General features: G+C 46.4%; 1 protein-coding gene across 1 annotated transcript; it reads right to left on the bottom strand.

Annotated features, from left to right (window-relative positions):
- Window positions 1-708: 708 nt before the first annotated feature.
- On the bottom strand, window positions 709-14,770 carry LOC144110243 (uncharacterized). Its single transcript, XM_077643080.1, has 2 exons — window positions 14,458-14,770; window positions 709-1,519 (listed from the first exon to the last, which is right to left on the bottom strand). The coding sequence occupies exons 1-2, from the start codon at window positions 14,587-14,589 to the stop codon at window positions 1,265-1,267; spliced, it is 387 nt and encodes a 128-aa protein (XP_077499206.1). The 5' UTR covers window positions 14,590-14,770; the 3' UTR covers window positions 709-1,264.
- Between the last annotated feature and the right edge of the window lie 2,137 nt (window positions 14,771-16,907).

Consider the following 16,907-nt stretch of genomic DNA (forward strand, 5'->3'; position numbering starts at 1 on the left):
CCATAGGTTAGCTTGCCTTCGCATGAAATTAATGCCCTGCCCATGCTCATTTTGTCTTCTTGATCTCAGCTAGAATATCATTAAACAATTTTAGTTGGGCATACGCTGTGAGCTTGCCTACGCAGCGACTCTACCGGTAACGAACGCGCATGCGCACAACGCTGCTTAGGCGCTCGCGTGCCACAAAGCGTGCGCATGCTACGGGCACGGTACGGACTGCGTTGACGGCAAGTTTACGAAGTCCAGAGTCGCCATATGTTCATATACGATAATGAGAAAGCATTTTGCTAAAACCTTTGGAAGGCAAAGGCCCGTACGTGCAGTTCGGCTTGGCTGTTTTCCACCTAGAGCACGAGGAGCCAGAGAATGTATGCTCGGGGCTGAATAGATTCGACAGTGTCAGTCGTGGCCACGTTGCGGGAGTCTTTTAACAGCCAGTGCACCGACCAGTCGAAGGAGGCAATGTGTGTTCACACACACACACACACACACACACACACACACACACACACACACACACACACACACACATATATATATATATATATATATATATATATATATATATATATATATATCGATCACTCCTCAGTCATCGTCGGTGAAGCTGCTGGCGGTGCGTTACTATCGGAATGCGTGGCAGTATTTCCACGAAGAGCGCCTGCCGTTTCGGGGTGTGTAGTGTCAGCAGGCGCAAGGGGCATGATGTGTTTCAGAAGATATTTTATTCCAAAGCGTCTTTAACAAAATACTTCATAGGAAGCGTAAATCGGTTCATAGCATATCAATGGCACATATTTATCATCATTGGTGGCAGTATTGTGAGAGCACTTCATTAAAATAGCACCATCTCTTCGCAACACTTAATTATTGAACAAGCCTTTGCGCGTGAAGAAGTTTCCCCCCAAGCTGCATAATCGAACCTGCGACGTCGTGCTCTAGTTGAGCCGCCGCGATGAGTCGTAGTAATGTGCCGGCTCATTCATGCCTGCAGGACACTATGTCTCAATGGGTTATTGAGCAGCGTCGAATCGCAACTTGACTGCGTTGACTGCAGTATATAATAGAATATGCTGCAGTCATTGTTGCGATAGGCATCTTGTCAACAAGAAACGTAAAAGCGACGCTAAGCCAGGTGTTGAATCACCGCAAAATGGAGCATCGTTCTCGATCTGCGTGCCGGGGAAGCAAGACTTGCATATTTACAAAGTAGACGCACTACCACACCGCGCAACTTCTTTTTTTTCTTCAAGCGGGGCACAGACTAATTTGGAAACAACGGGCTGGTGTTCTTGGGAGTCTGTCCGGGGTAGGCGCTGTACTGCGGGGTCCACGGCTGCCCCGGGTACGATGAAGCCGGACCCTGCTGGGCAGCGTATGGGCTGGGCGCTGGATACTGCCACGAGGAAGTCAGAGGCATGGCGACGGGAGCCCCGTACGCGATCGGGGCTGGGGTTGGGTACTGCGCCGCCTGCGGCCAGCATTGCTCGGGGTAGACTGGGCAGCTGGGGTCGGCACCCTGGAGGCAGAGAAAGGTATGGACTTCGTAACGATCTGACAGAAAATAGCCTCGTAGCCAGAGCTCTTTGAGGGGACCCTGACGACAGAGGAAAGTTGGCCTGTGTTGACAGACCATACTTTGTCATAATGAAAAAGAGACTATTGTCATTTAAAGCTCAGGTTTCTTAAGCGAGAAAAGGCAGACAAAATTGTAATGCTATAGCATTAGATTTTCAGCTTCTGTTGAAACTTCTGTGTGTGTTTGCATAGCCTCCTTTATACTTTCTGTGCCTGTCAACTCCGCGCTCCGCGGCCGTCGTCGCCGCTCCTCCTCCTTTGAGAAGTTACGCCGCTGGCTGCCGAGAGATGGCGACAGCGACGTTGGGGCGCCCACAGCAGCCCGGATAGCCGCGTGCCACGTGCTGTTGCTCTGTCGTCGTTACGTGGGCTTTTTTGCAGTGTGCAAGGTCTTACTTCCACTTTTCTGTGCCTTCCGATGCCGCAGGAATACAGCATTGCACCAAGTGGTGAGTGCCAGCTTTGATTTATCCTTCCGGCTATCGCTGCGTAGTGTTCAGCTGCATTAAGGCTTGTGAAAAATAGTGGCGGCACAAAAGCTGCGTTTAGCACGCGTCAGTACTGCAATAGTAATTCGGGATGTGCACGTGTTTTTTTTTGGACTGCAAATGCTCCTTTTTGTATTATTTTTAATAAAAATTCCACTACCACCAATGCTAATTGCTTCTCTGCCTAGCTCGTCTGCGTAGTATGTTGGATGTGCTCCTGCGCATTTTTTTTTACAACATACGCTAATTGTGAAATTTTGTGAAAAAATAGAAACAGAAGATTTACCTATTGTTATGGTGGCTACTTTAAAGTGAGCTTAACCGAACGATGGAAAGCTATATTAGTTTAAAATGTTGTCAACTCAATCGTTGTGTCCCTCTCTTGCATCGGAAACCGCCAAACTCGTATTCAGCCGCATTGAGGCCTGTGAAAAATAACGACAGCACCATAAACTGTTTATTACGCGCCAGTAAGGCAATAATATTAAATGTGCGCTAGTATTCTTTGGTCTGCGGTGCTAATTTCTTCCCTGGTTAGCTCGTCTGTGTGGTATGCTACATGTGCTCCAGGGCAGTATTTTTTTTTGCAATGTATCGGCTAATTGTGAAATTCTTTGATAAAATAAAAACACAAGCTTTACCTATTATGACCATTGCTTTGGAGTGAGCGAAACCGAAAGATGCAACGCGTATGTTTGTTTTCCTTGTTTTTCAAGTTAGAAAAAAAAATTGTTTGCAGGACGCGATGAATCAATTAATGTAACAGCTGATACCGAAATTGTTCTTCTTACAGCTCCCAATGGCATACTGCTGCGTACCATTGTGCCGGTCGGACAGTAAAAAGAAGGAGCCCGGCGTTTCTTTTCATGAGATCCCCGTCGAAGCTGCACAGCGTGAGCAATGGCTGAAAGCAATACGAAGAGATGACTGGGTACCTAACTGCACTTCCAACTATTCAAGGGTATGCAGCAAACATTTCAAAATCTCTGACTTCGCAGAGGGCAAACGGCGCCGTCTGAAAAAGGGAGTTGTACCATCAGTGTTCAGTGACTACCCGTCGTACTTGCAACCTCGAGTATACATGGCTTGCACTGACGCCGTAGCTGGGAACCCTGGGATACTGTTCCGCCATGTTGGTGCAGTCGCAGCGTTCGTGGTGCACTTGATGCAATTCGCGCGTACGGTGTACTTCGACGGCGTTGCGATGGTTATCTGCGCTGTTGTTGGATGCTCCAACCGCACTTGTTGGGCGAAATCAACAAACACACACTTTTTTCGTCTTCCAAAGGTCATCAAGCATCAAGGTGACCGTACGAAAGCTTTATGCGCGAAGCGACGGGAGGAGTGGCTGGCTCGGATAAAACGCGCCGAGCTTAACACCGAAAGGACGGGCATACGTGTTTGCGGCGCCCACTTCGTAAAAGGTAAGTCCGTTGCATAAGCACAGTGTTTATTTAGGTGCATGACGTACAAGCATAGCGGAAAATCTCATTTTAAACAAATTTTTCTTGCATTTTGTAGGCAGGCCGTCAAAACTGTGGGAGGAGACAGACCCGGACTGGGCCCCTACGCTTTTGCTCGGCTACAGCGCAAAACATGGTGATCCCGGTCGCCACGCTCGCGCGGCAAGACGACGGACCCAGAAACGCGCGGCTCAAGCGGAGTGTCAGGCTGAGGAGTCACTGTCGATCTTGTCGCGCTACCGGACCGTCGAAAACGGCAACAGCGATGAGCTTGATCACTTAATGCCGGCCATAGTGCGCGACGCGACAGGCGAGACCTAAATTGTTGGTCGACAAATCTGTAGCGAGCGATAACAATCTCTCCACGCATGACCGTTTCTTTTTTGCGCAATAACTTGCTGGGTTTCCAAACTAAGATAAACCAGCAACGGTTCCTTTCATATGCCCATAAAAATAGAATAACTCGCAATTTAATCTGAAGTCGTCCAGGTTCAGTACATATGAAGAAATGAATCACTAGCCTGACAGTTTGTAAACAGTTCTTTTTATAACTTTACTGAGTGATTGCCTACACTCAGTCACTTGTGGATTTAATAACCGTTATTTCTTTACTCTAATCCTTACAAAGATCAATGCCCTGCGGCTTACCTCTCCAAGTAGAAGCACCTTGTCCCCTTGCAGCTGTTTTGCCGACAGTCCCTTCACCCAGCCGCTAGTGAAATAATTATGCGCCTCGGTGAACTTAAACGCCTTCATTTCTTCAAGGGTCAGAAAGCTTGCAGAAAAAGCAAGGTAATTGACGATGTCACCGTAACAAATCTCTGGAAATATGTCGACATCGCTTGTGTCCGTTCCCGGCCGCAGCATGAACGGGTCGATATTATCGCAGAGACGCACTTTTTCCGCATACCGAACGCGCTCCAACCCCGTAAGATCTAAGCGGTAGGTAGCGTCTAAAGGCTGCTTACTGAGAAGCGGCGGCATGCCACACAAAAGGCAACAAAATTGCACGTGTTACCACTAGCGAGGAAACGCGTGCGATACGCACTCTACCAACTCCGCACAGACTGCACCAACATGTCCGCCGCAGCGCGCGCCGCCGGACGTGACGTCACATGCAAACCATGTATTGAAGGAGAGGCACAGTGTAAGCGGAAGAAAAAGAGCAGCTTTTCAGCATCACCATAGCCAAGATGAGCCAGCGAAAAAACTCATGAAGCATGACGAAAGCACGAACGTGGAAATGCCGGCGTCTGATGCTGACAGTGAGGTCTCTGAAGCCGCTCCAACTACAAGTGTCAACTATTTTGAAGTGACGCAACACCAATCAAGAGCCACTTGTACAAAGCATGAAGAAGAACTTGTCCGCGCCGACAAAACAACGCAAGCTGACATCAGATCTTCCTACTGGCTGGCAGTGGAAAGAATCAAGTGGAAGAGGAAGGAGAGAGACTTAAAAAAGCAAATAGAGAGGCTTCGCACCACGGTAGATAAATATAAAATGGAGCTGAAAAGGCTTAAAGAAGACAGTAATTTTGGAGATATAACATATATCCGGGAACAAGCGGAAGAAAAAAACATTGCTGCAGTTTTCCTGCTCAACCAAGTTGTCAATTTCAAGCGAAAAATGCCAACATGGTCTGAAGATGTAGTGCGACACTGCATTGTACTTAGGCATCTTTCTACAAAGGCCTATGAGCACGTCCGAAAGGAAAAATTGTTGAAGCTTCCAAGTAGGAACACACTACAAAACTTCATTGGAAGTACCTCTGGAGAGACAGGTTTTAGTCGCTTGGTACAAGCCCGGCTGAAAGCAGAGCTTGACAAGCTTGAATCGCCGCAGTCCAGAGTATGTTCTCTCATCGTCGACGAGATGCGAATAAAGCCAAGGTTGCAGTACAACAAGCAGCAAGATAGCTTCGTAGGCCATGTGGACATGGGTGTGGCCACCGATCTTGACAGTGCGCCGGTACTGGCAAATTCCTTGCTTTGTTTTGTAATTAACGGCCTGTCTACTTCATACAGAATACCAGCATCGTACTTTTTTACGAAAGGACTGAATGGCGCACAGCTGTCCAAATTGATGTGATATGTTCTCACTAAGGTTGAAGAGGCAGGCTTCAAGGTGGTGCGCCTTGTGAGCGACAACCATAAAGTAAACGTGAGTGCCATGAAGGACCTCTGCGGCGGATTCCTCACGTACAGGATACAGCATCCGTGTAATCCTGATCGGCTGCTTTTTTTAAGCTTTGATTATTGCCACGTCTTGAAAAACATCCGCTCTCAGTTCCTTGCACGCGACCTTGGAAAGAAAGGCGAGGTTTCGTCATCTCACTTGAAGAAATTCTACGAGATGCAGAAAGATTGGATTGTAAAACCTGTGAGGAGCCTAACCAGAAAACATGTTTTTCCGAACAATATTGAAAAAATGAACGTCAAACGAGCTGTCGAAGTTTTTTCTCCAGGCATTACATCTGCTCTGGAGTTTTTGAAAGAGCACGCAGGACAAAGCTGCCATTCATCATTTGCCTATGCGGGACCCACAATACTCTTTATGAAGAACATCCATCGGTGGTTCCTACTGCACGACACCAGCAACAAGTACCAACATATCGAGCAAAATTTCCCTGACGTCAGGCACTTTGACGACAAAAATGATTCTAGGCTGGAATGGCTGGAAGTTACATTTCCGCTATATATCGACCAACTGAAGAAAGATGCAACTTATCCTCGTGCCTTTTTCACAGCCGAAACGTACGAGGCCCTTCTGCTCACAACATACTCGACTGCTTGCTGCATTCGCTATCTGTTAGCTGAGGAGAAGTTCTGTTTTGTACTAACGCGGAAATTCAGCAGTGACCCGATTGAAGCGCTGTTTGGAACCCTGAGGCGGTCACTGGGATGCAACGACCAACTTGACGTGCGGTCAGTCCTCTCAGGACTAGAAAAAGTCTTGAAGACGGGAATTGCCGCGACATCTGAACACAGCAACGTGCTATATCATGAGAGTCACCACAGCACTGGACTTAGGACTGCAGGGCTATGTGCACTTGGGAGGATCGATGAGCTTCCAAAGGCTGCTTTGGAAATCTTGGGACGCTTAGACGTGCAGCATGTCCCTGCTTCTCTACCTACATTGCAGCTGTCGGCCACGTTCTATGTAGGTGGCTACATTGCTCGTGTGATAAGTGAACATATGGAATGTGAGCAGTGCTGTTTACTCACAACCAAGCCACCTACTGGTAACCCACTCGAGCAGTTCACGCGAGAACAGGACCGTGGTGGGCTGCTTTACCCATCTGACGAATTACTCTATGTCTTAGACACGCTGCGGCTGTTTGTGGAGACAAGCTTAAAAGAAAACCCACGACTTGAAAATCCACTGAAGAACCTGACAGATGCAGCTGTTCCAGCCATCTGTAAATCAAGGCTGCTGAAGTGCCCTTTCAGTGACAGCAGTCACCGTGAACATTTTTCTCTACTTGTGGCAACTAGATTCATCAGACCGCTGCTGGTGAACTACGCCTGTTCGATAACAGACAAGAATGATTTGTATAAGCCGCTGTTTCGGCAGAAGCCACTCTCACGAAAAGTAATGAAGCTGTAAAAGTAGCTACTCTTGTAGCACAGCGGCTGTTGTGAAATGTGTAAATAAATGTTGGTGCCTTTCTTCTTAAGTTTTGTTTTAGCGCAGCGTAGACTAGCATTGTAACTGTACTATAACCACTTACGCTAGCGGAGCAGTCATGTAGTTTTTCGAGCCATGCCCACGTATCTTGAAAGTGCCTCACATAACATGTCATAGCGTTGGTGTTACTGGCTAACAACTAACGTGATCACCTGTTATGCTTAGAGGATGTCTGCTTTACGAGTAAATATAACGAGTTTGTACGATTCATGCTTAGTAGCAGTTATCCCGCGAGCGAATAACAGCGCTCCCATCCTCGCGCCGGCATTCGCACCAGTGCGCCTCGACACCTACGTCAGTGGCGCCCTCAGCAGCGGGAGCGGCAGCGCCGCGCAACTTTACCCGACGGCGCCGCTGTATGGTTCGCGCGGCGCGTTGACAGGCAAACACGCGTCAGTTTGTTTGCAATTTTCAGTCCATCAACCGCCATACTCGGACTACTATACTGCAGTAGAATGTACCCGCTATGCTGTGACAGTGCTGACATTTACACATATCACAGTTTTTTTTTTGTCTGAGCTCTTGTCTAGAAACCTAGGTTGCTCACAAACCCGAGGGCTGGTTGTGATGACGTCACAAAGTCACGCGACTTCTCTCGACTGATCAACAAATTTTGTCTCGAACATCGGAGGGGTTCTGGTGTGATGCGGGCAACTCGAGCCTCAAGTAATGACGAATCAACAGTCGACATCATCATCAGCCTGACTAGACAAAGGCCTTTCTCACACTACTACAATTAACATTGTCCTGTGCCAGCTGCGGCTGCCTTATCCTCGCAAACTTCTTTATCTTATCCGCCCACTTATACTTCTGCCACCCGCTTCTACTCTTGGTATCCAGTCCGTTACCATTAGCGTCCATCGGTTATCTTGTTTACGCTTTATAGGCCTTTCGCAAGCCCATGTCTTCCTCTTGATCAAATCAAATCAAATCAGTTTATTTCCCATCTAGCACTACAGATGGAGGAATCGTAGAAAAAAGCTGCCCTTGGGCAGCTTCTGAGAGTGTCAATAACTCATTTTTTTATTCCTTAACAGAACTGTTGAAAGAAGCTGAGGGAAAGTCTCCTAATAAGGTGCGTTTCTATGGCAGTCTCTGCTGCATTGTGAGCACTAAGGGGTTCGCACTTCGCAAAATTTTGGTGCTGCTACAGCGACTTCAGCTGTAGCCACGCTGACCTGCAAACTACTTTGCGCAGCCGCATATTTCCCACGTGAAGAATTTTATCAAGCCGCACTACGAGGAGGCAAGCGACACGTCGTGTTTCTTCGATTTCATCATGTGGAACCACGGAAAGAAGGGCTTTCAGTTTCGGCCTGAGAGCCCAGGTGTAGAGCGCACGTGAACTTATCAATACGTAGACGAAATCCAAGCAGTGAACATAAACAGCGACGCGCGGCCAGAAGCAGCCGCACCCGGCGCGGACAATGCGAGGCTAGAGCCAGCCTAAACCAGATACCAAACTGGCCACGTGATCAAGCGCAGTCAACGGGCGTGGCACAATGGACGTGGTACTGACACAAGCCTAGAGATAGCGCTCGCGTCTATATGAGTCTTTTTAGATTAAAGCGGGGACCGTATTGGGACTGCATCCCTGGAGCAAGTTTTCCAATTGTCTCCTTATCTATGACGTTGGCCCAAAGCACCATAGCCCAAAGTTAGCCACCGGTCTCGGACGCCACGCTTTACCTCCTTTCGGTTTCTTTCTCCTCCGGCAGATGGCGAGGCAAGTCCGCAGTGCTTGCCGGCATAGACTATAAAGAGGAATCGGTAATTATTCCTATTTGGACTCGACGGAAAACACTTCTTTTGAGCGCTTGGAGGCGCTGCTGACCTGCGATAACTTGGAGGACCAACGGGTCCTCATACCACAGGTCCACAGGGCAGCTCAGGACGGTGGAGCCCTGGTGGAGGCCCCACCCATAAGCTCGCTCAACTCCACTTCACCTTAATAAAGCTTTTCCTCCTCATCCTCCTCCGACACATGACAAGACAGTCCGCTTGTCTTAGCGTTTCATACAGGAACACTAGCTTGCCCTCGCAGACTGTCCTAAGAGGGGAGTCAGCCGGGCCAGTTAGTTCATGATAGAAAGAATTCAAAGCGCTACAGACGGGACAAGGTGAAAAAAGGAGGTGTGTGTGTGTGTGTGTGTGTGTGTGTGTGTGTGTGTGTGTGTGTGTGTGTGTGCGCGCGCGCGCGCTAAGGGGGAAGCACAGAGGATATATCTTTCACGAGGGCGTAAATGCAGATACGCTTTTCGCATGGAAAACTCCTCAGTTTGAGGCGCTCGCCTCCTTGGCAGCCCTTATTCCTTTATTAAACACAGCTGCAGATAACCAATAACAATAAATCAATATCAGCGTTTCTCTCGCATGTTCCATTACGCTTTCGAATCAAGCTATTCACAGACGAAGTGCTGGGCAGCGGCAGCTAGAGTGACTGTATAAGTACGCAGAGTTGCACTTTTGTTTACACGGCGCTGCTCGCACCTCTATTGGCTGAACGCGGTCACGTGGTTGAAAGCATCCATGCATTGCGGAAAACCCATCTCATTCGCTTCGCTTAGCACTAGACCGTTGCTGACAGCCCATTCGTACACCTACTGCTCTTGTGCTGTGCGGCACTTTTTTTTTTTTTGTCCGGCAGCACATGTTCACTGAAACCGATGTATTCTTATCAATGCGCGCAATTTTTACACAAGTGTTCGCCGATTGCTAAAACGAAAACGTTCATGATTTGTGGTGTTCACAACAGTTGAAACGGATGTTTGGTCGAGTTGGTAAGCCATTTTAAAACAGAACAGCGCGCACTTTGACAGGTTTTGTTGGAACTGTATATATGTGCCTCGTTCCAAGCAATCAACATCAGTTGCAAGTCAGCGCTCGTCTGTGTCGTGTCTTCCTCGTAGTCCCTGTCAAAGTGCACGCTGTTCTGTTTTAAAAAGTTTACAACAGATGGCGCCACTCATCCACTACATGGCGAATATGTTTGCAACTGATAGGCCTTGGTGCAGCCGACGCATTACTAGCAAGCTCTGTCATTCCATTCCAAACAGAAACCCGTATGCCTAGAATAAACCAAGTTCGGCAGCCAGAATCAAGCGGTTTGAGCCTGCACTTATAGTGTAACCACTCCACCAAGTCCGCCTCCTGCATCGAAGAGCTGCGGCTTTCCTTCACAATTTGGATGCTTAGGGGAACAATATAGCGTAAAACGCGCAACTCGGCATGGTACTGTGCAGTAACTCTAGCAGCAGCCCGTGGTTAGCGCCGCGCGCTTGGTAAGACGCGACTCATTCGATGACTCTAAGCAGTGCAACCTGAGAGAGGCCTCGGCTGTTCTACCACTGGCCTACAGTGTTGCACATGTTTTGGGATGGCCTCGGCTACCATGAGGTCAGGAAAAAGCACCCCATGTCACCGCATACCGTGATTTAACAACACCGGGTAACGGCGCGCGTGGTCCTTGTACCGACGTTGCTGTCCCACTGGGAATTTGCACGCGAGGCAAGCACTGACCTCACGTTTATTTTCTGGCCCCACTTCTCGCCCGTAAATAGGCCTTCGTGCCAGCCCCGTTGTAATGAAGACTAACTCAGTCACCACTACAGCCTCGCTTCACGGTGCTGTGCTTGGTGCGGCTGGTCGTGACTTTTTTTTTTTTGGACCCTGCTGACACTGAAGCGGGGTATAGATATCGCGAAGTTATCTTAGCCTCAAGATGGGTGCGGAGCAACGAGGTGGGTTGGATGGTGATGATGATGATGATGATGATAAAAAAACGTCTATGAAAGACAATACACTTGCAGGGAGAGAAAAGTTCGCCTAGGGAATCTAGACCAAGCCGCTGTAAGCGCATGTGATAACATGTCGATGTGATCATTAGACTCCTGTATCGTGTCGTGTACCGTGTAACCGCCGTGTACCCTCCGATTTCCTAATAAGTACAGAGCCCTCGCCCACTCGACATCCTCCCTTCATGAAAGAAAAAAAAATAGGACTCAAGGGGCTTTACCGTACAAGGCGGATTTCGGGCCCTCGCTGATAAATTTTCCATCAAGGTTACACCAGTGCCATGGTGTAACAATACATCTGGCGCCCTCAGGGTGATCTGCTCATTCCGCGGCCTCCGCGATCAAGCGCGCCGTTGCTCGGTGCACTGAGGGCGCGCGGGCTCCCGGTACTTCACTAAAAGTTAACGGAAATACGGTACACGAGGTGCCTGTGTACCACGGTACTGTTGCCGCTGCATGGTCCACTTCGCGTGTAGTGCCCCGTGTATGGCTTGAGCACATTGTTTCGTTCGGCGCCTTGTCCCCGCGTGACCGTCTGCGCCTAACCTCGTTCGTTTTGCTAAATAGGCAGTTTGCCGCTGACTCCTGCTGTGTTCGCATCGGTCATTACAGTGCTGGTTGAAGCACCACTGCTCCCATGATGAACAGTTGGCGCGAATTTACAGAATCAGTCGAGCAGCTCGGGCTTGTCATGAAATTGTGACGTATGATACAAAGTTAGGTAGTATGAAGGAAAGCCTCTGACGATGAGAAAAACGCGGAGCTTTCGAAATCCTTATTGTGGAAAGAAAAACAGAACTTTAAGCCTCTGTAGACAGTGTGTACTTAGAGAGTATTGGAAAAACGGCTTCGAAAAGTACCTCGTAAAAAAAAAACAACCTCTGTATCGACAAAGACCATTTCGTTTAAAATTAAGGCTTCAAGAAACAGTTTTACATTTACCAGGTAGCAGCGAAACGTTAAGGCAACGTTTTTGTTGGTTTTGGTCAAAATTTTAAAACTGTTCTTAATATCGGTTATTTTCTAGCATTTCTGAAAAGTTCCAAATAAACGTCGCAGTAGTCTTTTCCTGACAATAAATAAACGTTTAAACAACATTGTTGTAATTTTCGCTAAAGGGGAAAAGTCACCATTTTGTGCCACCTGCTAATTAGGAGGGCGCACAGGTTCAATCAACGCTTTGTGAGGGGTCAATGAGGGTACATGAGAGCGCATAAATGCAGAAAATTCATGCAGTCCATACTTTCACCTCCTGACAGTTCTCTTGTTTGCGAGAGTGTTGAGATAAAAACGGTAATCGGGTCACATGACCATTTTTGTTTCCTGTGAAATTTTCATGTATTATGGGCAAATCCTATATCCAATGAGGTGGAAAACGTCATGTTCACTATTTCGCGACATCACTTGTTCGGCTCCTTGCGAAAAGAAGAGTGAAATTGTGTGGATTTTGAATATATCTTCAGTAATTGTATGCAAACTTTTCTATTTCAAGCACCGAAAAAATACTTTTTGGCTCCTATAATTTCGCAGCAAAACAGTCGCAAACGTTGTTAAAAAGTAGGGCATTCTAATAAGGGCAATGCAATAGTGGGACAAGACGCAGTAAGCACTTTAGTCTGCAATTTTTTCTCAGTATTAATCTATCCTTTTTACTGCAGTTGGACGAACTTTGTAGTTCTAGACTGGTCAGATGACGTTTAATTAGGCGCTTAAATCATCTGGAACGCAAAGTATTTGGAAGAGAAAAGACGAACTTTCAGGGAGATTAAGAAAAAATACAACACCACTGATTTTCTTTAAAATTTTCGTGAAAGACTATAGTACCCGGTAACTTTAGGTCAAGAAAAAAGTGTTGAATTGTGTTGTTTTACACTATAGAATTAAAGGCTCAATGCAGACCGTAATTCGTTCTGTTACCATTACTGGATATTGTTTGTTAAAGACATTAACTGTCGTGAATTCAACTTCGAACTGAGGGCATGTGGTTGCATTTTAGTTAACACAATGGCAACAGCTTAGAAAATACCTTGGAAGCCTGTTTTTGCTTGTAAGCCTTTTCATAAGCAAAAGCAGGGATACGTTTGCTTCTTCGCGTGGCTTCTCTACGTCGGGTTAATGGGAGCCAGAATTTTGGCGTAGTCCAAAAGTATTTCATGGCAGTTTGACTTGCAACCAGATTTATAAAACGCTTAGCTGAAACTTTCATAGCGTTTAGATCAAGCGTAGCTACTTTAATGAAAGTTATAAGAATGGTGCGCGAAATGTTATGTACAGATGTACATTGTGCGTGTAGTACTGTCAAATCTGCCAAGAAGGTGCCTTGGTCGCAGAAATATGATGACTTTGTACATGTGTTGGCGACGCTAGTGCCACGTGCGCCTTCGGCACAGGCAAGTTTTGCCGAAACGATGTGGCTTTCGCCGTAAAAATATTTGAAGTTGGTTATGAGCACGAAAAAACAACGTGAACTTGGGAATCGAGTGTGGTAACTTTGAAACTGAAACGCCTTTATTGCTATTAAAATAATGCGAGCGAATAGTCTATCCACAAGTACGCAAGCTCTATTCCAACAGGGTTTATGAATGCACGAAGGCAGAACTATAAGTAGACGATAATGTTTGGAATTTTCGTTTTGTCCAGTACTAAACAGTTAGATTTCAAAACTATGTACCATTCCTTTGTGACAACACATTTGAACATCAGATATAAAAATTTCAAAGAAAACAAGAAAATGTTCATCGGACTTCGATTACCGTCCTTATCAGAACACACCTTATATATACCCAACCATGAGGATGTTTTGAGCGGTAGTGATGAACGGGTGATACCGTTTTGTAATGAAATTTTAGCACTTTATATGAAACCGATAACAGGTACAATCTGGGAGATTTATGTGCGGAATTCTGCTAGGCGAAGAGAATCATTACTCTCTTAGCACTGAAAAAAAAAAAAAAAACCTTCGAGACGCAGCGCTTGAAGTATACGGGTTATGTTGTTTTCTAATTATGATTGGAACATTGTAATATCATTTAAACCATAGCATTAGTATAATGTTCGGACAATTTTCTAATGTTTGATACTATCTGGTTTGCCCAGTTTTATTTAGGATAAAGCAGTCTAAATACAGCTTGACAAGAGCACTACGCGATATTATGATGATGCGTATTATCGGCGTCGATTCTTACTGACAAGGAGAATGCGCCTGGTGATAAAAAACAGTCGCACTCCAGCTTCGAAAGGTTTCTGCGGCTGCGCTCACGAAATTAATTGACAACATTATGCTTTCGACACCGGCGAACCGTTATCGATCATCGTAAACATAAAGGATGGTTGGAAGATCGCGAAGGTTAGCATGCCAAGCTTAGAGGGAGAAAAAAAGAAAACCAAGAGAAAATGCCTATCTATCGATCTAAATCAGCTTATTGGAATTCAGACTAGAACCTTACCTGAATGTTTCGATTTCTTCGCGGAAATATCCCTTGCCGTCGCAGGAGTGCCGCTATGTAAAGGCCGACAAGGCACGATACAATAATCAGGGCAACCACGCCGACTACCAGCAAGACGCGTTTCACGGACATGGAGCACCGGCTAGCACCAGAACAACACTGCCCGACACTAGTTGCACTCGGCGACGTAGGGCGCAACTATTACTGCGCGACTCACAAACGTGCTAGTAACCATCTTCTGCGTTTACTTAGACGAGCTGTGCTGCCGCTGCTCCAATTGAGCGTTGTGCGCACTTCGAGTCCGCTATGAGGCGACGATACGGCGCAGTAACACTGCACGCCGGAAGCTGTGAGCGCGTAGAGGGGTTTCGGCCTTGGCAACGAACGCAGCAGCTGTGAGCCTCGAGTGCACAGAGCCGTGAAGGAAGGGCGCGCGGGTATTTGTTTCGCGTGAATGGTGGGCTGCTCCTGACATGACGTCACACGGTATGCAGACGGCAGCTCATGTCATGTCAGCCCGGACGCGGAAACATATCTGGGTATGTGCTGAAATAGTCGCCCTAGAGCCTTTCTGTCTTGGCCGGTTGGGACGAGAGAGTGAGAAACAGATGACAGAAAGGTAGGGAGGCCGACTAAGTATGCTGCTGTGCACGTGGGAAGGGGAAACAATGTAGCAGAGTATGCACGCTATTCGGGACATTCCCAAGGCAAGTCCTGAAATTATAAGCACTCAAGAGAATAATCACTCATTAGCATTCACCTGAGCACTGCCTTACTCTGGCTTACTCATGAAATTCGCAGTTGAAGAAAAGTTCGTCCCGGTGCGGTAATACTGGTGTATAATTACTCCTTCGCTGAAGTCTTCTCCAACATGAAGGATTCCCCTACATTCAACATTGAACTAAACTAAACGTCCTAATATCATTTTCTCTTAAGTGCTGTTCGTCTTGAGGTAATTTCCAACTGATTTCACGTCGCACAAAATGCGACAGTTGAAGCATTTCTGCACGAACTTTCTCGCGACTCCACCTTTCTTAGTAGCCTTGATTTCTTAGTAGCCCTCATTGATTACGATAAAGCATTCGACTCAGTGGAAAGTCAGCAGTCATACAGGCATTGCGGAATCTGTGTAGATGAGCCTTATGTCAAAATACTGATATATATATATATATATATATATATATATATATATATATATATATATATATATATATATATATATATATATATATATATATATATATATATATATATATAGCAATAAAATTCCAATAAGGAAGGGCGTCAGGCAAGGAGACACGATCTCGCCAATGCTATTTACCGCATGTTTACAGGAGGGATTCCGAGGCCTGAATTGGGAACAGTGGGGGATAAGAGTTATTGGAGAATACCTAAATACGATTCTTTCGTAAAGGCTTTCGTAAAAGATATTCCACAATACACCATATTCACACTGTCAATCAGGTGATAGGAAAATGTGCAGAATATAACCAGCCCCTATATATAGCCTTCATTGATTACGAGAAAGCATTCGACTCAGTGGAAACCTGAGCAGTCATACAGGCATTGCGGAATCAAGGTGTAGAACAGCCGTCTGTCAAAATATTAGAAGATATATATAGCAACTGCACCGCTACCATAGTCCTCCATAAAGTCAGCCACAAAATTCCAGTAAGGATTGGCGTCAGGCAAGAAGACATGATCTCGCCAATGCTATTCACCGCCTTTTTACAGGAGGTATTCCGAGGCCTGGATGGGGAACAGTTAGGGATAAGAGTTAATGTAGAATACCTAAATAACCTGCGATTCGCTGATGACATTGCCTTGCTTAGTCACTCAGGAGATGAACTGCAGTGCATGATCAAAGAGTTAGACAAGCAGAGCTGAACGGTGGGTCTAAAAATTAACATGCGGAAAACCAAAGTAATGTTCAACAGTCTAGCAAGGGAACAGCAGTTCACAATTGGAAGCGAGGTGTTGGAAGTGGTAAAGGGATACGTCTACTTAGGGCAAGTAGTGACAGCTGATCCGGATCATGAGAGGGAAATAACTAGAAGGATAAGAATGGGGTGGAGTGCATATTTTTTATCATAGATACCTCAGGGGCCCTTGAGGGCTTTACATGAGGGGTAGGTTCTCTTAGATCATAAATGGCAGTTTACCGATATTCATCTAGAGAAAAGTGTACGACAACTGTGTCTTACCGGTACTGACCTACAGGGCAGAAAAGTGGAGGCTAGCGAAATTATTTCAGCTTAAGTTAAGGACAACGCAGCGAGCCATGTGTTCAAGTTAAAGATGCAGCTTCTTCTTCCGCAAACGTAAACTCGGGCATTCCACAAGGCTCAGTTTTAGGTCCGCTATTCTTTCTGATCTTCATAAATGATATCGTCAGTGACATTCACGTCAAGATCAGACTTTTCGCAGACGACTGCGTCCTATATCATGAA

Source organism: Amblyomma americanum, chromosome 11 (assembly GCF_052857255.1).
Source record: "Amblyomma americanum isolate KBUSLIRL-KWMA chromosome 11, ASM5285725v1, whole genome shotgun sequence".
Classification (NCBI taxonomy): domain Eukaryota; kingdom Metazoa; phylum Arthropoda; class Arachnida; order Ixodida; family Ixodidae; genus Amblyomma; species Amblyomma americanum.